Source organism: Microtus pennsylvanicus, chromosome 11 (assembly GCF_037038515.1).
Source record: "Microtus pennsylvanicus isolate mMicPen1 chromosome 11, mMicPen1.hap1, whole genome shotgun sequence".
Classification (NCBI taxonomy): Eukaryota; Metazoa; Chordata; class Mammalia; order Rodentia; family Cricetidae; genus Microtus; species Microtus pennsylvanicus.
In genome coordinates, this window is record NC_134589.1 from 37,352,269 (window position 1) to 37,377,561 (window position 25,293).

A 25,293-nucleotide genomic window follows, 5' to 3' on the forward strand; every position below is an offset into this window, starting at 1 on the left:
ATCATAGGATGATTAACTTGAATTATATAATTATATAAGAAAAAAGTGCACAACTAAGTGGAAGAGAAACACTGGAGGGAACCATAAGACAATAAAGGGTGATGGTGGGGGCACATTTCTAATGGATAATAATTCTGAGTGATAATACTGTCGCAGGGCCTCTCTTGCTTGACTCCTTTACTCCTCAAAAGAAAAGGTTATTTAACTGGCCAATTTGGAAAGAAATCAGGCATGCTTGCTCAGCCTCTTCCTCTGAAACCAGCTCACAGCACTGAACACATGCTCTTTCTGAGTTCTCAGTCATATGGTAAGTTGAAGGATAAAAGCTGTCTATGGAGGGAAGTCTGGTTATTGAGCACAGCCAGTTAAGAGAGTGAGGAGGAGCCTAGTTAATTCCCCATAAACTTCACTGCTGCTATACACATAAGCCATGTTCACAAATATCTCTATAATAATAAAGCTGACATCTACCTGCCTGGCCTCTCTGTCTTGATCCACAAGGGGAAAGGGATGGTGCTTCTGGCGTCCCTCACACACTAACAGCTGGCAGAGAGGAAGAATCAGTACCTCCTTAAAACACTGAATTAACACCCAACAAATCCTCTGCGGGTGACCAGTCCCCTTCAAGACTAAACTATTTAAGGTTAAAGTCACTTCCTCACTCCACACTTAAGGTATACTTGTCCTGGCCTTACAACCCTACACCTAGCAAGGGTGTATGTCATGAATCGGACCCCAAGTCCCCATATTTGTATCTAGAATTGACCACTCCTAGAGTCAGTACTTACCCTCAGTCCATCATCCACATCCTTCACATAGCCTTTCTCATACAGATCCTGTGGAACATTTAAGATGCGCTTCGAAAAATCATTTTCTTGCCAATCCACACGAAGACCTACATTAGACAATAATGACCTGAGATCACCTATGAGAGCTCGTGTCAATTTTTTTGCCCACTCTCATAAAAGGACGTGTAGTCTACACTGGCCTGATACTTGACATGTAGTGGAGACTGATCTTGAACTTGTAATCCTCCAGCCTTTGCATCCTCAGTGCAGGGATTACAGACATGTTCCACACACTTGGCTCTGTGATACCTTCTTTTAAAGCTATTGTATTTACCAAAGATTGAAGGCAGATTGGTGGGGGGTAGAAGAATAATATAAAACCTTGATCAGTCCACGGAGACAACAGTATTCAGCTATAGCATGGGCAAGCATTTTGGGTTCTTAAATTAGAAATATCAAAGACAGTGGGCAGAGATCTAGATATAAAGATACAAGGATGGGGGTGGGGAGTAGAGGAAAAGGAAAAAGGAGAGAGAAAAGGAGAGAAAGAAATATGGCAGATTTCTCACAGCAACACACAGGCAAAGTACCTTCAATGTTTTCAGGCCTGCTCTGGGGCCAGAGGTCTGAGAAATAATTTAATCTTTATGAGCCTCTGGAAACAAAAATGGTGGTTTTATTGGTCTCAGCAGAGTCATGATTCCATGGTCCCTAAATGTCTCTGTATTCAGCTCCAAGGGGAACACTACAGCCTCTCCATTCAAACAAGAACAAATTCAGCCTTTTAAACTATTTGACCCAGCAGGTCTGGAAAAGATATGGCAATGCTCTGGAGAGTCAGAAGAAAAGGGGTTCAAATCTGTTCAGTCTCAAGATAATAGTCATTCCTATTTTTAAGAGGTTTTAATGTGTTTATTCCCTGTGTGTGAGTGCATAAGGGGGTAGGTAGCTCTTATATTTGCTTAAAAATTTACATGACAATCTAAAGAATTGGCAAGGATAAATCATTTCTCAATTTTTATCCTTCTGCATGTTTGGGAGAAAGATGACTACTGACCATATCTCTGCAAGCCTGTCTTTGAGGATGCTTCCAGTCTACCCTACCCCTGCCAAAGTATGTGTCCTAGAGTTTCTCCAAATCAAGTCCCTGTATCATTCCAGATCTCAGTTTAGTGTTTGTATCTAGTACTCAAATTATATTCCTAAAATATGATAAAAACCACAAGAATAAATAGAGAATGGAAAAGGAAGGCCTTCGATATTTGGGACTCCACTCTGTACTCACACATATGACCATTTATACCTAGGAAAACACCCACACATATACCCATATCATACACACATATAAGAATTAACAAACCAAAAAACAAGAAACAATTTCTTACCGCTTCCACTCCAGGGAAGAGTTGGGATGCCTGCAGTTTGAGCCACAATAGACGATGCAATCTTATCTCCCAAAGCCCACATAGCCTGGCTTGGAGGGCCTGAAAACAAAACAAGAGAGGAACCTTAACAGCAGCATCTCTGCCTCCTTTCTTGTCCCACTCATGACAAATAGTGACCACCACGCTTTGACTCATCTTTGCGTTGTTTCTAGAATCCAATGCAGTAAACTGGTTGCATACAAGAACAGCTCAACATACAGAAATTCTATTATTAAATTTCTGAAAAAAATCTAATTTTATGAGTCAAAATCCACATTAACCAAGTAACAAAGTCATTTCTCTAAATCCTAAAGTAAAGCTGGTAAAATTTTAGGATTTACGTATGAAATATACACTACTTGATCTTGGGGAACATAACAAAGATATTTTCCCCCTTAATAATGCTTACAAAGCATTGTTAGCATTGCAGAGGAGCCCTAGAACCCCACTTTTCCTTCAGCTATGATGAGAGTAGAAAAGCAGGAAGAAATAGCTCTCACTGGTAGAATATAAATTATATACTTCAAATACAAAGGTGCTAATTCATATTTAAGGACACTATTAGGGTACCCTAAGTAATCAGTTAGTTTTACTATCAAAAACCAGGTCCTCCTTCTACATGTTTTCTTAATGCTAATGGCAAAGATTTTTAAACAGTCCATGTTTAAAAATCAGTCTTTTTCATAACTCAGATTAAACAACTCAGGAACAAAAAAAATCTTCAAGATGAAATGAAAGAACTTCAACGTAAGTTGAAGTTAAATGAAAGAACTTCTACAAACAAAAGAAAGACGACAGAATATGGACAAAACTGACCTAAGAACTACAGGCACAGTGTAACTCAAAAGGCTTACCCATGAAAGCGATGCCGTTTTTTAAGAGAAGCTCTGGAAGCTTGGGGTTCTCAGAGGCATGACCCCAGCCAGCCCACACTGCCTACAAAAACAGAATAACAATATGAATAATTCTTAAAGGTGATACTAAGAAGACTACAAATTGCTTTGCTGTATCCAGGCTGGCCCTATTAGATGTAGTATAACAGCTCCACAGCAGCCCAGGGTTTAATTCAACTTCTGTGATCTAAAACTAGCAAACCTTCCACAGAATAACAATAAGCAGTTGCTTATGACAAAAGCCCTCAAGAGAACAAAAAAACAAGTGCAATCAGAAAGATGAACTCAAGTCTTGCTCTTTAGGAAATGCAACTCACAATCTTAGAGCTTTCTAAAGAAAGCCTGAAAGCTGGGTGTGGTGGTGTAAGTCTTTAATCCCAGCACTCAGGAGACAAAGGCAGGTGGATCTCTGAGTTTGAGAACATCCTGGTCTACAGAGTTCCAGGACAGGACAACCAGGGCTATACAGAGAAACCCTGTTTTTGTATTTTGATTTTTTTATTATATTTATTTATTTATTTATTTATTATGTATACAATATTCTGTATGTATGCATGCCTGCAGGCCAGAAGAGGGCACCAGACCCATTACAGATGGTTGTGAGCCACCATGTGGTTGCTGGGAATTGAACTCAGGACCTTTGGAAGAGCAGGCAATGCTCTTAACCTCTGAGCCATCTCTCCAGCCCTGTATTTTGATTTTTAAAAAGTAAAAAAGAAATGAAGAAAGGATGGAGGAAGGAAGGGAGGAAAGAAAGAAAAGGAAGGAAGGAAGGAAGGAAGGAAGGAAGGAAGGAAGGAAGGAAGGAAGAAACGAAGAAAGGAAGGAAGGAAGGAAGGAAATAAATTGTGACAATCTTCACATTCTGGCCACCCAACTCTGCCTTTGTATCTAGTAGTGACATGGTCTAGCAAGTTTAGCACTGGTTCCCAATCTGTGAGTCATAACCCATTTTGGATCATAAGATCTTTCCACAGGAATCACCTACAACCATCTGAAAACACAGATTCATTACAATTCATAACAGTAGCAAAACTAGAGTTATGGGGTTGTAACAAAAATAATTTTATGGTTGGGAATCACCACAACATGAGGGGCTGTATTAAAGGATCACAACATTAGGAAGGTTGAGGGCCACTGGTCTAGAGGATATTTTCCCCCCTCGTTGGACTTTAACATATTTACTATAAATTTCCAAGCACAATATGAAAACAAGAATCTTCCAAAACAGCACCATACTGTAGTTAAGATAGTCTTCAGGAAATAGTCAAGTTCTTATTTGGGATGGCTTGAAGGTGAGATGCACAGAATAGGAAAAAAAAATCTCTGAAAGATCTTTCCAAACATTCTTTGTTTACTACGTTTATTTTTAACTATGCCTTCCCTTCCATTTCTTCTCTCCTTGTCTGTTTTAATTATTTCATATAAAGACATTTAAGAATTTTCCAGGGCTGGAGAGAAGACTCAGCAGTTAAAGAGCACTGGCTGCTCTTCTAGAAGACCTGGGTTCAATTCCCAGCACCCACATGACAGCTTCAGTTCCAGGAGACACAGGCAGACAAAAACAACAAACAGAAAATAAAAATACATCATCAAAAATTTTGAAAAAAAGACTTCACATTAAATTCTTTGAACAAGAGGTCTTCACTCTGACTAAGTGCAAAGGGAGGAACTGGCTCCTCAAAGGCTCTTACTTGTACAGGAATCCTTTTAGCAATGTCAAGAATTAATTCCACATTTGCATAATTGTTGTTGTTTGGTCCTCCAGGCACAGGAACATAGTGATCTGCCATTTTAATGTATTCTGAAAACATAAATAAATTTATGAGGAAAACATAATTGTTCTTCCAAATTATTATGACATATCAAGACTATGGTAAAGATAGAGACTACCCTCAGTAACCACAGAATACATGGCATTGAGGTGATAATTTCCGTATCATTTCATTGGAGGTTCTGATTTTAAACCACACATTTAGGAATCACTGAATCAGCAGCTGTTAAACATTTCACTGTAAAGTTGGTTTTACTCGTTTCCTCGAGGACGGAAGCAAGGTAATTACAAAAGAGTCAAACAACATGCTCAGGAAGTAATAACGCTATTTTTACAACGTCAAGTTCAGGGAATGGTGACACAGCTGCAACTCCCGCCTCCAGAAAGTGCTAGAAAGAAAATGCCAAGTTTGCCATCAGCCTGGGCCACAAATGTTTAAAACAGGTCGATATCATCAATTGTCCATCTCAGAAATAACTAGAGCATGCTCTAGCACTTCTGTAACTTATATAACCATAAACTGGTGGTCCTCAACCTTCCTCATGCTGTGACACTTTAATACAGTTCTTCATGTTGTGGTGACCTCCAACCATACAATTATTGCATTGCTACTTCCTAACTGTAATGAATTTTAATGCTAATTATAATGAATTTGTTACTGCTATGAATCATAATTGTGACACTATCTACCACAGTTTGGATTTGTATTTCTCTGGTTATCAATGACACAGAATCTCTTTCTATATGTTTATTACTCTTTTTGTATCTTTTCCATCTTTCTTTTGAATTTATTTTATTTTATTGATTGCTATATGAGATGGAAGTTTTTCTGTGCTACACAGACTGGATTTGAGTTCCTAGGATCAAGCACACTTCTTGCTTCAGCCTTGAGTACCTGGGACTACAGCCTATGCCACCTCACTTGCATTAAATCTACTTTTATGGAATACTTATTCATAATCTCCACATATTTTATATGGAATCATGTTTTCCTCTTATATTACAAGTAGAAACTGTTGCCAGTGTTTTTCCCATATTATTGTCTGTCTTAAACATATCTGTATTTTGGCCGCAAAATAGCAATTAAAATTTTTTGAGATTTTGTTGTGTGTGGATGCTTTGCTTGTATTTATGTCTGTACAACATTTGTAGGCCATGTCCTCAGAAGCCAAAAGAGAGTGTTGTTTGTTAGTTAGACTTACAGTTTTCCTTAGTTAGAAAGGCAATTAGCTATAAAACTTTAGACTCACAAGATAGATAATAGAGTATTTTCTCTAAATTTGTCAAATACAAATGGACTGCATATTGTAACGTAATTCTTACTTGATAACTGTTTTAGTTTGTTTTACAATGTTAAAATTAAAATCTTCCTTTTTTAATTAGGCAAAAGGAAAATGTTGTAAAATAATATTTTTGTACATTGTGAAGACATGTAGCTATTATTGATTTAATAAAGAACTATATGGCCAATAGCTAGAGCAGGAAGAAGTTAAATAGGACTTGCAGACAAGGAGTTCGCTCACTGGGATGAAGTATGGTGGAGTCGCTAGGAGACTGGGAAGAAGAAAGATGAACACACAGTCTTGAAAAAAAGGTACTGAGACATGTGGTAGAATGCAGATAAAAAATATGGGTTAATTTCAGTTATAATAGCTAGTTAGTAACAAGCCTAAACTATCGGCCGAGCATTTATAATTAACTAAGTCTCTATGTGGTTATTTGGGAGTTAGCTGGTGGGATAGGAAATTCCTCCTATACTTGTATCATACCATCATCTGCTCTTCTTTCTGCCTGGTATATTCTTCGCTGTCCCCTAACTGTCACAGCTCTTACCTATTCTTGGTCAGGCAGTTCTTTTAGAAAGTGTCTTCTTAACCATCCTCCCAAATACTAGATGTCTCACTTTTGTGTTCTCACAGAACCCTCTTATATGTTGCTATCACAGCCTTTATCTCATTATATTAAACATTGGTTTCCTAGAGCAAGATCACATCTTATTCCTATTTATCTCCATGTTTGTGGAGTGATTAAACAAATGACTTGTACATACACCAGGTACAAATGGACTTATGAAAAAGAAATCCAAAAAAGTAGTTTATATTTAGTATATAAAATCTCATCTCTATGAACTTCCTTTTTCAGATACACAAATTGTAATGTAGAGAGATATTAAAGGATGCAGCTAAATGATTTCAGATACCAACATTTGCTTTTCAGCAATTTGTGACATCTCTGTTTTAAAATAAGATGGCATGGTAACTTCTACTTCTTAGAAATTGTCTTAATAACACTGTCAACATGTAGACCACATTTACAAACCAAAACAGGCATTAAGAGGATAGCTCATTTTTCTCATCTGTGGGCCCCCTGCCTTAAAATAGTGATTAAAAAGTATATAAAAGGTACTGGAGAGATGGCTTAGAGGTTAAGAGCACTTCTTGCTCTTGAAGAGGAGCCAAGTTCTGTTCCTAGCATCCACAAGAAGGCTAGCAACTATAACAGTTCCAGAAAATATGAAGCCCTTTCCTGGCCTCTACAGGCCCTGCACACACAAGGTACAAACATACATATAGGCAAAATACTCACATGCATAAAATAAAAACAAATTTTTAGAAGGGGGTGGGCTGGTATACACACCTTTAATCACAGAAGTTCAAAGGCAGAGGCAGGCAAGTCTCTGTGGTTTACATAGTGAGTTCGAGACCAACCAGGGCTACATGCTGAGAATCTGTCTCAAAAAAAAAATTGTATCGAAAACCCATTTGGGTTCCAAGTTGTCTCTCCCTCAGTTGTCAGAGAAAAAATGGGAATCTTTATTCTAAAATGCTCTCTAGGTCAGGCATGGCAGCACACACCTTTAATCCCAGCAGTCAGGAGGCAGAGGCAGGCGGATCTCTGTGAGTTCTAGGTTAGTCAAAGATACACAGAAAAACCCTGTCTCAAAAAAAAAAAAGGTAAAATGTTCTCTAATTCCATGTATTTCCATCCAAACATTTTCAATTAGACATACTAACATACATGGCCTAACAAATACTTCATACTGAAAAAGTCATACACCTTTTAGTCCAAATACTTGTTCTTAAATTTCTCACTACTTACCTCAGATCACAGGGACCTTTGTGGTAGTCACTTTTGTGCATCTAGTATTGATATATTTTATTACTTGGTTTTTCTTTTTTTAACTGACACCTTTTTAAAAGAGAAATCTTTGCAAAGGATTTCACTGGCAATCTTGGGCTTGGGAAACTCCCTAAGGTAACATTCTCCTACTTACAGGCAGATCTATTCAATGTTTTATATCTAAAGTGACATAAAGCTAGAAACTCACCTGCATTGGCTTTAAGGTCTTCAGGTGTAACCATGACAACAAATCGAATTGCACGTTCATTTCGAAACATTTCATAAGACCACCGACGAATAGATCTCATGCATTTCACTGCTGCAATACCATTATTGGCAATAAGAACCTAGGAGGAAAGGATATCATATGGAAAATGAAGGAAAATATAGCAAAGAAAGGCAATGATAGAAAAACAAAGATTTTTACACATCTCACTTTGTCTGAAAAACAATTTCAAGCTAAAACTGTAGATAGTCTAAACTGCTGAGAAACAACTCTTACAAGATCAAGTAATATTTCAAAAAGGTTTGCTATGCAAATATTTCAGCATGTGCTTGGTGTAGGAGGTCCTCCTGTCCATGTATTGCTTTCATTGGTTAATGAATAAAGAAACTGCCTTGGCCTAGTTGGTAGGGCAGAACTTAGGTAGGCGGGGAAGACAGAATTAAATGCTGGGAGGAAGAAAGGCGGAGTAGGAGAGGAACGCCATGGAGCCGCCAAAGACAGACATGCTGAATCTTTCCTGGTAAGCCACTGCCACATGGAGATATACAGATTAATCGAAATGGGTTAAATCAACATGTGAGAGTTAGTCAATAGAGGCTAGAACTAATGGGCCAAGCAGTGATTTAATTAATACAATTTCCACAAGATCTTTCAAAAGAACATTACAAGCAGAGTTTCAACCCCTTATCAACTATAACCAAATTACCAGCATTAATATATATATTAATATATGTATGAGATATATAACAAGTAAACAGTGAAATTATGTGTATTAGTAGCATGTTAGGGAAAAAAGGACACTCATACATAAAAAAGCAAAGTCCCTAAAAACCTAAATACCATTTTGAACAAACCAAAACAACAAATCTAGGCATTAAGTCTCACATACTTTAAGCAAAATTGTTTAGTAAGCTGAAACTTACCTTCTCAATCACTTTATTTCCCCCAAAACGAGTAACAAATTCTGCTGGAGAAGCCACAGTGAAATCTCGCTGAGAGTCTATTTTCTTTCTGTCTCGACCTTGTTTTACTAGGTGCAAGCCAGACATGCTGGATCTATAGAAACAGAGAATCCATGAGAAGCTTTATAGAGGATTTGTTCACAACACTAGTGTCTTCTGAAAGCCTTTCTTCTATCATACAACAGTACTTCCCAAGGACCATTGTAGAGTCTACACGTTGTAGATCACAGGAAAGGAAACAGCCCTCAGTGGATGCGATAAAAGGATAAAGCCTGTCATCCCAGCTTTGAGCCAATAAGACTGCCTAGAGCTCTGAGCCAACAAGGGCTAAAGAGTGAGACTCTTATCACAAACATAAAAACAAGGGGCGGGAGGGGTGACTGAGTAGGTAAGAATACTTACTGCTCTGACAGAAGACCTGATTTCAGTTCCCATCCTAGCACCCATATGGTGGCTAATGCAATTCCAGGGGATTAGACACCTTCTTCTGACCTCCACAGACACCAGACACACATGTGGTACACAAACATACATTCATTCAAAACACTCATACACACAAAATAAATCTAAGGAAGGGGCAGAGATGTTGGAGATTTAGTCCAGCTATAGGCAAAATACTTGTCTAGCAAGCACAATGCCCTGGATTCCATCACTAACTAAGCATGAAAAGGGGTAGGAGATACTCCATTAAAAAAGAAAACTGACCAGGCAGTGGCGGGACACACCTTTAATCCCAGCACTCGGGAGGCAGAGGCAGGTGGATCTCTGTGAGTTCGAGACCAGCCTGGTCTACAAGAGCTAGTTCCAGGACAGGCTCCAAAGCTACAGAGAAACCCTGTCTCAAAAAAACAAAACAAAACAAAAAAAAGGCAACAACAAACAAAGGGCTAGAAAGATGGCTGGAGAAAGACACATACTGCTCTTGCAGAGGACCACAGTTCAGTTCATAGTACCCATGTCAGACAGGTCATGAATACCTGTATTCTCCAGACCAAGGGACAATTAAGCAGAGTAGTTATGTAGGAGGACAGAAGAAAGAGTTAAGAGGCCATACAGTTAAACACAGGTTACTGCTAAGGACCTATCTTTATTTTGTGTGCACAGGTTTTTTTTAATTCTTTTTAGATTATTTTTAACCTAGCAAGATGGCTCAATGGGTTAAAGTATTTGCCCTGCAAATCTGAGTTCAATCTATAGGACCCACATAAGGTGGAAGGGAAGAATCAATTCCAGAAGTTGTCCTCTGACCCCCACTGTGCACTGTGGCATAAACATTCAAACACATATCATGCATACAACAGTAAATAAAAATATATTTTAAAAACAAGATTGTTTTTAAAATAAATAAAAACTAGGCTATATGTAGACCAGTGTGTCACAAAAAGGGGATCATATGATTAAATAATTCTTGCCAGGCATGGTGTCACATGCCTTTAATCCCAGCATTCAGGAGGCAGAGGTAGAAGAATCTCTGAGTTGGAGGCCAGTCTGGTCTACAGAGTGAGTTCCAGAATAGCCAGGGCTATACATAGAAACTCTGTCTCAAACAAAAACAAACAAGCAAAAACAAAAAATTCCATATACCTGAAGTATCTATCTATCTGAAATTCTAGGTATCTGAGGCAAACAGACAGACACGAGTGTTCTAGTATCCTGTTATCTAGGGAAAGAATGAGGGATAGCAAGGCTTGGGAAAAGAAAGAGAGAAACAACATGACAATAAAAAGATTGAGGGCTGGAGAGACGGCTCAGTGGTTAAGAGCACTGCCTGCTCTTCCAAAGGTCCTGAGTTCAATTCCCAGCAACCACATGGTGGCTCACAACCATCTGTAATGAGATCTGGTGCCCTCTTCTGGCCTGTATACTTAATAAATAAATAAATCTTTAAAAAAAATAAAATAAAAATAAAAAGATTGAGAGGTCAAATGTGGTAGTAGTAGTCAGCTTTTAATCCCAGCACTTAGGAGGCAGAAGCAGCATGATCTCTGAGGTCAAGCCTATCTTGGTCTACAGATCAAGCTGCAGGTCAAATCAGAGCTATACAGTGAGACCCGGACTCAAAATAAAATAAAATAATCAAAAGCTATATTCGTTGGTTGCCTTGTTTCAAATTTTAAAATAGTGTTTTCCATTCTTGGTTCGAATTTTGAATATAAAAGTTTCTTTCTTCATCCCTTGAAACTGCATGTCTTCTAGAGGAGTGGTATCAAAATCTTATGATACTGTTTTTTCTATCTAATATGTGACTTTCTATGTACCTACATAATTTTACTGATTTGAAAAAAGAAAAGCAATCATTCTTCTCTTGGTGTGTCTATAAAAGTCATTGGGAAAGTTCTCTCCTCATCCTTTCTAATGACTTAAAATGGCTCTGAGTTCATTTCTTTGCTTGAAACAAGGCCTTACTATGTAGGTGAGGCTAGCCTGTATTCACTCTGTAGCCTCAAGTCTCCAACCTCAACGTCTCGTGTGCTGGTATTACAGGCATGCACCACCAGGCTTGGCTAAGGTGGCTCTTCTTAACTTATAGAGCTATTATCCACAGGAGGACAGCAACAAGGGACATTCAGAAACTAGTTAGTGGCTACTTTACTAGATCTAATGATACAGCCACAAAAAAAGGCCATATATACCACTGCTGACCCTCAGTGTATGCTAACATGCCAAAGCACTCTCTGAGGTAACATTTCAAACTACTCAATTTGCTAAACTTTCTTCATTCTTTAACAACAACAACAACAAAAACGGCACCCTAGTACTTCGCTCTTCCAGTATACCCAAAAAAGTATTAAGGAAGGAAAGAAGGTAAGGAGGAAGAGAGGGAGGGAGAGAGAAAGAGAGGAAGGGGGCGGGGGTAAGGACGAAGGGAGGGACAAAGGGAGAGAGAGAAAAAGACACACAACAGAACTTCATCCTCTTCCCCATACTCAGATTGGAACTTTAAAGAGGGAAAGAAAACAAGCCCTCAAAATAGAATGACTTGTCCAAGTTTTCAAAGGAAGTTTAAAACACAAATTAAAGCCGGGCCGTGGTGGCGCACGCCTTTAATCCCAGCACTCGGGAGGCAGAGGCAGGCGGATCTCTGTGAGTTCGAGACCAGCCTGGTCTACAAGAGCTAGTTCCAGGACAGGCTCCAAAGCCACAGAGAAACCCTGTCTCGAAAAACCAAAAAGAAAAAAAAAAAAAAAGAAAAACACAAATTAATATAGTTTCCTAGGCCTCCTTTAATGTTTTTCCAATTATATCATGAAACATCTATGGAAACACAGTCAGGAAACACCAGGCACACTGTTTTTTGAGAACAAAAGCCTTTCCTTCTTTTTTTGTCTGCAGTTGTCCTGGCTACATATTAATTTCTTTCAGCTTCCACATCCATGACACTTACCAGTGCACCACACTGATCATTAATGTGGATGAATTTCACAAGCATCAGTCTCAAGGGAAACTTGACAAAACTGCACAGTAACTCCACATAAACTCTGACACAAGGATCATCGAGTTGCAGTACAAAAAGCTCAGGAGTGTGTTGGTGGGGAAATGCCTGTAAAGGCATGTAGGGAGGATGTAGATATTCTGTATGCTGATCTTGACTGAGATGACCATTACACAAGTACCTACATGTATCAAACCACAAGTACTGTAATTTTTAAAGGGTAAATTTTACTACGGGTAAATTTTACTACAGGTAAATTGTATCTCTACAAAACTGACTTCAGAAAAACTGAAACTAAAGCTGGGTGTGGTAGTGCACACCTTTAATTCCAGCACTCTGGAAGGCAGAGGCGAGCAGACCTCTGTGAGTTAAAAGCCAAGCTGATCTACAAAGCGAGTTCCAGGACAGCCAAGGCTATTACACAGAAAAATCCTGTCTCAAAAAACCAAAACCAAAGCCAAAACAAAATTAAAAACCTCAGGCTAGTGAGATGACTCAATGGTTAAATGCACTTGTTGCTCTTTCAGAGTACCTGGGTTCAGGTCACAGCAATCACAACTATCTATGACTCTAGTTCCAGGGCATCAAAGCCCTCTTCTGGCCTTTATGGCATACTTTCAGGCACACAAACATGTATATAAAATAAAAACTAATCAATTAAAAGACAGTTTATTATCTACCCAATAACTAAATAGGTAACTTTAAAGAAAAGGAGACAGTGAATGCCAAGTCCTTAGCTGCATAATGCTATGTAAACAGATAAGACCCTGTTTTGTGACTATAATTTAAATTTGTAAATAACTAGAACTTTGAGAGGCAAACAGAGGCAGGATGAAGCTGAAACAGAAAGCTCTTTGTCTGCTCCCAAGACCTTAATTTAACCTCCATGAGAGCAAATGTGTTTCGGTACCCACTTTGATGAGGGAGTGTATGAGAACAAGAGGATGCTCTCAGACATTTGGAACCGTTCCATCTTTTCCTACAGTTTAATAATTATCCTTTTCACACCAACAATTAAATTTTACTGGAGTTTACTCTCTGAAGTGGTAGAATTACAGAGGCCCAAGTCAGGGTAAGCAACGAATATAAATAGCAGCACAAGAGAAACAGTAGTACGCCCAGGCACAGAGAACAGCAAAAGTAAGGTACCAGGTAAAAACAAATGGATCTATCAAGCATGAAAATAAACGACTTCTTACCTATCTTTCCCAGCAAGCCATTAGAGAATAAAAATCTAGGTAAAACAAAAACAAAAAGACAAGGCAACAGAGAATGTCACATGGAAGAATCCCAAGATGACAGTTAAAACTAGAGGATAGGGAGCTGGAGAGATGGCTCAGAGGTTGAGAGCATTGACTGCTCTTCCAGAGGTCCTGAATTCAATTCTCAGCAACCATACAATGGCCACAACCAATGGTAATAAGATCTGATGCCTCTTCTGGTGTGCAGATGTACATGGAGACAGAACACAGTATACAGAATAAATAGATTTTAAAAACAAGAGAATAAATTGTTCAAGAAATGGTAAAGACTTAAAATTTTTAAAGTGGAGGGCGATTAGCTATTGTATTTATATATAGTGCTAAAAATTATGAAAGATTATTATTCTTGCTCTTGCACACCAGACAGATCAAGCTACAAGTGGGGCACCTAAGCAAACAGAAGCTGAGCTCTTTATATGAACTTCTGGAGAAATTGGGATTACAGACATGATAGGCATCCTCCTATTATGACAATTTAATTAAATACAATACTATTCCCTTTACCTTAGTACATACACATGCACAAAGACAACCTGAAATAAACTGAAGTTGCCTATAACTACTTTACTATTTTGTCTCTCTGTTCCTGCCTTACAAAGAAAGCAGCTTTGAAAGACCATTCAGCTTCTTAGTTTTCCCGTTTTTGAGATAAACTCTTGCTATGTAGACCAGGCTGGCCTTAAACTAATGAAGATCAGCCTATCTCTGCCTCCCAAGCATTCAGATTAAAAGCATGTACCACCACATCCAGCTATTCAATTTTTAACTAAAGAAACACTGTAGCATGCTATCTTCTGCTCATCACATTGGAATACTTCCTTTTTGTGGAAGAAGTGGTTACTCTATTCTTGAAATGAAAATAAAGCCAAGTAAAATCTTTAAATTGTGTAACTTTGTCCTTTGACAATAAAAAGCTTTGATGCACACAAGTGTGTACAAAGATACACATGCAGAGAAAGAGACAGAGACACAGAGAACAACAAAAAAAAGAAAAACTGGGCTAGAAAGATGGCTGGAGAAAGACACATACTGCTCTTGCAGAGGACCACAGTCAAAGATACAGAAAAACCCTATTTGAAAAGCCCCCCCCCCCCCGCCCAAAAGGAAAGAAAATATTAAATTGAGTTATCACTGGATGAAACTACTTTATATTTTTAGTTCCTTTTTAGATTTGGCAGAATTCTAACTTTTCTACAATGAACATATTGTTTTTAATAATGAAAAATAAAAAGTCAGGGCTGGTGAGATGGCTCAGAGGTTAAGAACACTGACTGTTCTTCCACAGGACCCAGGTTCAATTCCCAGCCCCCCTATGGCAGCTAACAACTGTCTGTTAACTCCAATTCCACCCTCACACAGGCAAACCACCAATGAACATAAAATAAAGATCAATTATTAATAAAACAATAAACGCAAACTTCACTTGTGAATTTATGCCAATAGAAAGAAAGTAAGGGAGAAACTCATGAAATACAGGAGAGGTATAACATCATGGAACAGAGCTCTACTTGCAATAATTATGTAACTTTATAGAATGAACTCCTGAGACTGATTTACATACATGGTCACAGACAGCTCCTGTATTCAGAATGGAAAGGAGGGAAGGGCAAGCAACACAGAAAGCAGACTATTGCCCCCAGCAAGAGCACCAAGTTGCAGATCTCATAATGACCTTCTCTGTCTACTCACTACTACAGTGCCATGGCAACTGGGAACCTCGGAATATTAAGGAAAGAGCACTGAAAGAAAATCTGGAAAGCTGCTGGTGGAAGGAGGAAAACTTAGACAAGCCAAAAGAGAAACATAAAGCACCCTCACAGGCCTATCTATAAGCAAAGCCAAGATGAAAACCGCAACTAGAGCCAGTTCCCTACTTACCATGTTAAAACTTGACACAAACAAGCCAAGAGAGGGAAAAGGCATGTGATTTTAATAAAGGTTATTCTCAGTGTAAGAACTGTTAACAATGACAGTACATGTTTTCTGTAACCAAGTTTTCAACACTAAATATCCAAACTTTATGCAAAAGACTGAAGTTCCCCAGTCAAAACATTTTATCAAGCCAGGCACAGTGGCATCAAACTGTAAATCTAGCATTCAGGAAAGAAAGGCAGTATGATCAAGTGCTCAAAGCCAGCTGGGTCTACAAAGTAACTTCATGGCTAGCCTGAGCTTCATGGTAAGACCCTGATTCAAAATCAAAACAAGAAAATTATGTCAGGCGGTGATGGCACACACCTTTAATCCCAGCACTCAGGAGGCAGAGGCAGGAGGATCTCTGTGAGTTCGAGGCCAGTCTGGTCTACAGAGCAAGTTCCAGGACAGGCTCCAAAACTACAGAGAAACCCTGTCTCAAAAAAAGGAAGGAAGCGCCGGGCGATGGTGGCGCACGCCTTTAATCCCAGCACTCGGGAGGCAGAGGCGGGCGGATCTCTGTGAGTTCGAGACCAGCCTGGTCTACAGAGCGAGTTCCAGGACAGGCTCCAAAGCCACAGAGAAACCCTGTCTCGAAAAACCCAAAAAAAAAAAAAAACAAAAAAAAAAGGAAGGAAGGAAGGAAGGAAGGAAAAGAAAGGAAAGAAAAGAAAGAAGAAAAAGAAAAAATTAAGGGGTACAAGATAATCATTCCAACAGTTGGAGGCTAAGGCAGGAGACTTTTGAGTTCAAGACCAGAATGGACTACATAACAAGGCCATGTCTGAAAGAAATTTATAAGCTAACATTTAAACCACAGTATATTGGGTGTGGCACATTTTATATTCTTGAAAGCTTACACAGTTATTATTTAATTTTATCTCCATCACCAAACTTTAATGAAGTCATTAAAGTCATAAAACTCAAGGAGTTTAAGTGAGGCTAAATTTAAAAATTCCCATTTCTTTCTATGCCAAACAAAAATAGTTTAGCTATAACAAAAAACTCTACTCTTCATAGATTTTAACAAAAATGGCCATCCTCATCATGACTATGAAACTGACTACATTACTAGTGCTAAGAAAGTGCCAAGATGGTGCTGTCACTACTCAACTATAGAGTACATATGGTTAAGTCTGCCTTTCTTTGTCCTTGCACTAAATAATCACTAGCAATCATACACGTATTTCCACAAATTATTAACTTCCTCTTAAACAAGTCTCTGGTCACCATCACAAAGGAATGGGTGGTAATATAATTAATATTTAAGAGGACCAGATGTAGTGGTACACGCCTTTAATTCCAGCACTCAGGAGGGAGAGGAAGGAGTATCTCTGTGAGTTTGAGGCCAACTGGGTCTAAATTGTATTTTCCAGGCCATATAGAGAAAAAAAATAAATAAAAGAAGTTTAAGCGAAGAGGCAGTGAGATGGCTCAGCAGGTAAAACAACTTACTACAAAGCCTGACCTGGATCTGATCACAGAGCCCACATTGTAAAAGGAGAGAAGTTGTTGTCCTCTGACCTCTGTATACACAGAGGAACACCTCTGCCTACTTCCATATAAAAAAAAAAATATATAAAACAATTTTCTTCAAGAGACATAAAATATAATGTGTGGTGTTGCATATTTGTTTGACTGAATTAGAATTTGGGTATATATTAAATGCAATGCAAAAATTTAAGGTTTATCTTTATTATTATTTTGTTGTTGTTTTGAGACAGGGTTTCTCTGTGTGGCCTTGGCTATCCTGGAACTCTGTAGACCAGGCTGCCCTCAAATTCACAGAGATCCTCCTGCCTCTGCCTCCTGAGTGCTGGGAATAAAGACATGTGCCACCACTGCCCTGGCTTATGTTCATCATTTTTAGCTATTGGAGGCAGGGAGGTATATGTGCACCCTTAACCACTGAGCCAGCTTTCAAGACTAACATGAAAATTTTGAAATAGAAAGATGGAGGGTTTTGATAGATTAGGTCTGTAAATCCATTGCTTACCTAACATGCCAGGCCCAAGGTTTCTGGAATCTAGGATAACCACACCACCCAAAAAAGGCAGTTTATAAAAGTGTGCACAGTATGACCTCATTTCAGTATAAAGAAATGTATAAGGGGCTGGAGAGGTAGCTTAGTGGTTAAGAGCACTAGCTGCTCTTCCAGAAGACCCAGACTCCAATCTCAACATTCACACAACTGCCAAAAGCAGTCTATAACTCAAGTTCCAAGGCATCTGACAACCTATTCTGGCCTCTGTAGTGGTACACAGGCATACATGCAAGAAAAATGCCCAGAATATAAAATATAAAAACTTTTTTAAAAATTAAAATAAGAAATGTGTGTGTAGCATGTCATGATGGTGAAACACTTGGGAGGAAGAAGCAGGAGGGTAGAGGAGAGCTCCAGGACAATGAGGGATACATAAGACTCTGTCTCAAAAGGAAAGAAGGAAAAAGGGGAGGAAAGAAACTCAAATGTCTAATATGGGTATATGCATAGAAAGGATTCAGAGAAGCTGGAGAAATGGTTCAGTGGTTAAGAGCAAGGACTTGAGTATGGTTCCCAGCACCCACAGTGGTCAGGAAATTCATAACCACCTATACCTACAGTTCCATAGGATCTAATGCCCTCTTTGGATCTCTGAGGCCACTACACTTATAGAGCATACACATACCCAGACAGACACATATATTCATAAATAAAAATTTTAAAAGAATTCAGAAGACTAAGGGGAGTATTAGCAGAGTAATCTCAGGTTGATGGATATGTAAGCCTTTATCAATTTTCTGTACTGTTTCTTAAATAAAGCATTACTTTTCAAATACATTTTCTATCCTTTTGAAGTAAAGCTGACTGATTAAAGACCTGCTCAAAGAAATCATAAGTCTGATAGAATAGCTGACAGGACTCGCACTAGTTTCCATATTCAGTCAAGCGATCTTACACATATTATATCCTAGTTCCCCACATGTATATTGTGGGAATGATAATACAACACCTGCCTCACAGGTTGTGCTAAAGATTTAGTGTGACCTCCTACACAAAACAGAGCAGTGTCTGGCATACACTAAAGCACTTTATAAATGCTATCTATTATTACCATTATTTTTCTAATCAGTCACCTAGAAAACATGACTGAATGTTATTAAGGGACAGGCAGTCCAGCTCAATAACAGAACTAAATAAACATGAGGCCCTGGGTTCAATCCCAAGCACTAATACATAAAAAAGGTAACATGAAAAACAAAACAGCTATACCAGCAAAAAAAACAGGCCCCATCACTCAATGCCAATACCAGATTCTCTATGAACCTTTCCTTAACATCATTATATCCTAGAGACAACACATGCACAGAACTCCATATGGGTTTGATTTTTTTTTTTAAGTTAACAACAGTGAAAAAAGTTATCTGAGAATCAATTCCAAACTTACTCATACACTGTCTGTCTGGTGTCACAGGAGAAACTACAGGTAATTTCTAACTACAAAAGAGCTTTGTCGGACAGTGGTGGGTCATGTCTTAATTCCTAGCACTCAGGAGGCAGAGGCAGGAGATCTCTGTGAGTTTAAGGCCAGCCTGGTCTATAAAGCAAGTTCCAAGACAGTTAGAGCTGCTACATAGAGAAACCCTGTCTTGAAAAAACAAACGAACAAATTAAAAAAGGAGAGAGAGAGAGCTTTAACATTCTCTAGATTCTTCTGAAGAGTCAAACATCTTACAGGCAAACATATATTACTTAATTTTCAGTTTTCAGAAGATGAGAGGCAGGAATATAATTCTCTTTCACAGAGTCCACTTTGTCCTTGAACCCAGGATATGGTATAGTTTACATTCAATTCATGTGCACTCAGATGATAACAAAGCCCTTAAGCTAACCATTCAGTACTTTGACCACATTATTGTAAGGTGTTTATGAGAAAAATGAGATGAAGTTTTAAATATAAGCATGAAGTAGGTTTAAGAATCATAGTATCAAGCTGGGGGTGGTGGCACACACCTTTAATTCCAGCACTCAGGAGGCAGAGGCAGAGGCAGAGGCAGGTGGATCTCTGTGACTTCGAGGTCATTCCAGTCTACAAAAGCTAGTTTTTGAGACAGGTTCCAAAGATACAGAGAAACCCTGTCTCAAAAAAAAAAAAAAAATCACAGTATCCTAAGAGGTTAAAGACCAAAATATGGGAAATAGTTTGCTTCTACTTGGACTTTAGCCAAGAATTCAATATACTAGTTGGCAGAACTGTTTACAATCTTGTTTGACTAACAGCACGGGCTAACATCATTTTGTGCATTTTAAGTATGCAGGACCATCTGACCCTAAGTGGCATCAGAGAAACTACCAAAACTAAAACAAATAAGACAATTCTATTAGATGTCACCAAATCACATACAAGTTGCCAAAATTAAGATGTACACATTAAGTCTTTTAACAGTCTTCTAAACTGTTCAATTAATGACTTTCAGAGACAGATCCTAACTCTAGCTGATAAGCCCAGGTAGATCTTATCTAACGGTAAAAAGTCTAAGCAGTTCTTCAATGAGATTTGCCTGTTCCCAACAAGCTGTAACTATTTCTTAAGCCCTTATTTTCAAATATGTGGGTGATAAAGCTTAGAAAGTGATTTATCCAATCTTTCAGTGACTCTGGAAAAACATGATGCATGTCTTCTCCATCCCTAGAAAAGTCTATTTTTCTAGTCCTGCTTACCCATCAGACCACTAATTAGCACCCAAAATCAAAATCACAGCAATTATTTCACTTTGTTTCAGATGGCCCTACTTAACACTTGTGAGGAATGAGCCTGTTCCCGTAACCACTATCATGTGTGAGAGATCAGGCTACTCATTCTAGGAGCTGCTAATAAACTCAACAGGTTTATATTTAGTATTCAGAGTGAAAGCAGTGACTGAATCATCATCTTCATTTTTTAGAGAGTAAATGAGTTCAAGAAAAAATTATGGATTGCCAATGGTCACATACAATTTTATTAGCTACAGATATCATAGAAGTCTTCCTATCAAACGAAACAATTTAAATTATTCCCAAAGATACTGTCATATCCACGGGTGAAATGGATCAAGGAAGAGATCTTGTTTTATTTGGAACATTAGCTGAGTAGTCAGTGGAAACTGGCAACCCTCCTCTTCCATCTGCTGATCACACTCCTTCCATGAGCAACAACCATGAGAGTTCTGGCAACAATTGAGGCACCCAAGACATTGCAGTCATGCCCCTGACCACACTGCCTCTGCCTGACAGCCAGAGCCTTGGGAATGGCTTGGCACTTACATAATGCCTCAGGATATCATCAGCTGAGTTTCCTGTAATAGCATTGATTGCACCATTGCCAAACTCAAAGTCCTAATTCAATAACTCATGTTTCACATAAAATTAGTCAAAACTTCTCAAAGATCAGTGTGACTTCAAAGATTTTTTAGCACTAACCTAAAGTCTCAGTAGGGGACTATGACATTTTGAGACTAATTCTTGCTTGTATGGGAAGATATACTACATTATAAAAGTAGTGATGATGGTGGTGTTGAGACAGTGTTTCTACGTAGCCTTGGATGTTCTAGAACTCACTCTGTAGGCCAGAATAGCCTCAAATTCACAGCGAATTGGCTGCTCTGACTCCTAAGCACTGGGATTAAAGGCGTGCACCACCTCCTCCAGTCCTATTGCTAAAGTTTTAGTACCACCAGTCCTCTGTCCTCCAAATGTGAGTAGTCTCAGCATGACAACTCCCACACACTTCCAAACCAGTACTAACCTAAGGGTCAACCTAAGTAAATCATAAAGTAGCAAAACATATTTGAGTAAAGTCCTAGTTTCTAGTCCCTGATGCTATTCTTCTTTTTTATCTAAAGTTAGGTATAATACTTGGTTCACTAACTCAAGAAAAATAACTTTAACAGAAATACATACAAAACTATCAGAAATACTTACAAAAAAGAAAAAGGTTGTAAGGTCCGGTGAACAGAGTAAAACAATTACAAAAATGCAACTAGAACATTTGAGTTTGAATTCTCAACCTTCCAAGCTATTTCTCCTCATCCTACAACAAAAGCATTCAGCTAGTCAGGCAAGGTAGTCTTGTGCCTGTAATCAGAGCAATCAGGAGGCTAAGTCAGAACAAGCCCAAGTCAGCTTAGGAAATAATAGATTCTGTCTTGACAAATATATTTTAAAAAGCACTAAAACTTTAGGCTAAGTTATCTGTTTCACTGCAAGTCCCAGGAATCATGAAGTAAAGTATATCTAAGTTGCTTTACTCCTCTGACCTCCTTATAGCTTAAATGGGAGTGATTATTAATATACACTAACTGCTTCATCTTACAGAAGCTAGGATTCTGAGCCCCATGGGTAACAATAAAGAATTACCAGAACCATAGTAAAGTTACCAGTATGAAACTTTACTATAGAATCAGGAGTATTTTTGGCGGGGGTTGTGGGGGATTTTAAAGACAGTGTTTCTCTGCATAGCCTATCCTGAAACTAGCTCTTGTAGACCAAGCTGGCCTCAAACTCACAGAGATCCGCCTGCCTCTGCCTCCCAAGTGTTAGGATTAAAGGCATGTGCCACCACCGCCCAACTAGAATCAATATCTTGATATACAAAAAGGAGCCTAATTATTTTATGACCCATTAATATTAAGGTAATAACAGTAGCAGTGCCTACCCTGTGTTTGTTTAATCTTAGTTAAAACTATATTTACCCTCAGTATACATTAGAATCACCTGGATAGCATTTTATTTGTTTTACTCTATATGTGTGTGTGTGTGTGTGTGTAATTTCTCAAACTCTTTAAACCTAAGAACTGAAAAAGCAAATGACTAAACTAGTTATCTAATCAACCATCAATCAAAGGGCATGGTTGCTCATACCAGTACCCCAGCACTCCAAAGACCAAGGCAGGAAAATTAGAAACTTAAGGCCAGCCTGGGCTACATAATGAGCTTGAGGCCAGCCTGAGTTACATCTAAGACCCTGTCCCAGAACAAAACAAAAAACAGTTACTTTAACATGAGTAAGCTGCCACATACCTGTAAAACTTGTACTTAGAAAGTGGAGTCAGGAGGATCAAGAATTCAAGAGAATTTGGAGCTACATTAGACCCTGTTTCAAGCAGGGTGGTGGTGGTGCACCCCTTTAATCTCGGCCCTTGGGAGGCAGAGGCAGGCGGATCTCATGAGTTTGCAGCTCCCCTAGTCTAAAAAGCAAGTTCCAGTACAGCCAAGACTGATACACAAAGAAACCCTGTCTTAAAAAAAAAAAAAAGAAAGAAAGAAAGAAAAAGAAAGAAAAAAGAAAAAGAAAAGAAAAATAATAGACCCTGTTTCAAAAAGCAAATAAAAAAGACAAAGTGTCCACAGGCACTGTGTACAGTCCCAGCACTCAGGAAGCAAAAGCAGGAAGGTCTCAACAGGCTCCAGGCCAGCCTGCTCTATATAAGAAGTTCCAGTCCAACCAGGAGTAATAGAACCCCATCTCAAAACATAAGCAACAAAACCCACAAAGGCTAAGAATGTAGATCAGTGGTAGAGTGTTTAGCTATCATATGTAAGGCCCTGGGCTAAATCTCTAGCACTGATGGGGGGGGAGGGGCAAAGAAGGGAAAATGACTACAAATTTGGTCAAATCTGCAAAATTTCTATCAATCAACAAAAGTTACAACATTGTTAAAGTACTACAGGAATTCCTCCACCTAACTTTCATTCACTGGGTCATACTGAAGGAGCTAGTATGCAGAAAGGATGGGGAAAAAATGCTAAGGAACATGTAGGAAAAGATACTCCCCAAAGTGCAGAATTTCCCATTCATGGGAAATGGGCCCACTGAATGCAGGTGAAGTTATTTTTTCAGAACATGAGAGTGAAAACAACAAGATAGCAAACACATTACCCATGATGCAGCTCTTCTCACCTCATGTGAAAGGCCAAACCATCCTGTAAAGCAGAGATTCCCAAGTCGGAAAGCGTATCTGAGCTGACAGAAGCTGGTGACAGAGAGCCTTCTTTCTCCTCTAGTAGGTCCAGCTTCACCAGGTTACTGATCTCATCTTCCGAGTTGTCTTCAGACACAGACCCAATTATGAAACGGGAATGCTGGTTCAGGTCTAGAGCTTTGGTCAACGGAGATGGTTCATCCATTATTCTTTGAAAATAAGCTCTCACAGCTGCGGGGAAAATGAAGAGAAAAGCAAGCTATAGGCAACAACATATAGGTGAGGACACTCAAGAGAATAAGTCATAAACCACAAGTGGCCCTCAGAAACAAGACTGACTGAGTCTGAGAACTGGCTTCCTTAGCTACTCTATTCCAGCACTTTTGTTTCCTCCAAGGGAGGAAGAGAAAGATCATGGTAACTCTATCTATAAATTGAAGGTTTTCTTTCCTCAGAGAAACATTTCTCACACACTATCAACCATTCTCCATCTCTTCACTAACTCAGTGATACTGAAGGGACAGCTATGATGGATGGGAACCCTGCAGTGTAAGCAAAAGCTGTGGTGAGACAACAACTCATCTGTAGCACTGTGAGTAGTGGGGGCTAAGAGTTTAGGTGAATGGCACTTGTTGAAACTCAGGGTTCAAACTACATAATTACCACCTGATTCCAAGCATCATATAATGAAACATGAATTTTATGAAGTACACACATTTAAAGTAAAACAATAAACAGAAAAACCTGTGTTTTCATGGGCTTCATTTTTTTTTAACTGTGTATTTTAAAAATCTGCCTCCAAAGCCAGTAGTTGGTAGCACATGCCTTTAATTCCAGCACTCAGGAGGTAGAGACAGGTAGATCTCTGTGAGTTCGAGGACAGCCTGATCTACAGAGCAAGTTCCAGGACAGGCTCCAAAGCCACAGAGAAACCCTGTCTCTAAAAACAAAACAAAACAAAACAAAAATCTATCCCAAATATTATGTTTGTTGTTCAATTCTGTACACAGAATTGGTAGAGAAAGTGAATCTACCAACAAATTTTAAATCTATATTCAAGGTAGTTGATGCATCATCACAAACACCATTTTTCTAGATACTGGACCTTACTAGTCAAGATTACCTACTGTCAATTGCTAGCAGACATAACCAAAATATAATTACCAGTTCAAAGTCCCATAACAAAAAAAAACCCACAAAACTAAGTTAAAAAGTATTCTTTCCCTTCAAATATTTATTTAAGGGCTGGAGAGATGGCTCAGTAGTTAAGAGCACTAGCTGGTCTCCCAGAGGTCCTGAGTTCAATTCCCAAAATCCACATGGTGGCTCACAACCATCTGTAATGAGATCTGGTGACCTCTTCTGGCCTGCAGGGATACATGCAGACAGAACACTGTATACATCATAAATAAATCATATATATATGTGTGTGTGTGTTGATTATATATAATATATATTATATACATATTGATTAAATCAGTCAAGAATGGTGGCATATGCCTTTAATTGCAGCACTCAGGAGGCAGAGGCAGGAGGATGGATTTCTGTGAGTTTGA

At 38.7% G+C, this 25,293-nt stretch overlaps 1 protein-coding gene across 5 annotated transcripts in view; it reads right to left on the bottom strand.

Annotated features, from left to right (window-relative positions):
- Positions 1-25,293, bottom strand: part of Acaca (acetyl-CoA carboxylase alpha) — a 271,723-nt gene that overhangs the window by 176,783 nt on the left and 69,647 nt on the right. For all 5 annotated transcript variants that reach the window (XM_075991299.1, XM_075991300.1, XM_075991302.1 and 2 more), the window contains 7 exons: positions 23,716-23,968; positions 9,149-9,281; positions 8,208-8,346; positions 4,800-4,909; positions 3,067-3,148; positions 2,174-2,272; positions 789-895 (listed from right to left, as the gene is read on the bottom strand). In XM_075991299.1, the coding sequence (XP_075847414.1) occupies positions 789-895; positions 2,174-2,272; positions 3,067-3,148; positions 4,800-4,909; positions 8,208-8,346; positions 9,149-9,281; positions 23,716-23,968 (923 nt within the window). The remainder of the gene's footprint in view (positions 1-788; positions 896-2,173; positions 2,273-3,066; positions 3,149-4,799; positions 4,910-8,207; positions 8,347-9,148; positions 9,282-23,715; positions 23,969-25,293) is intronic.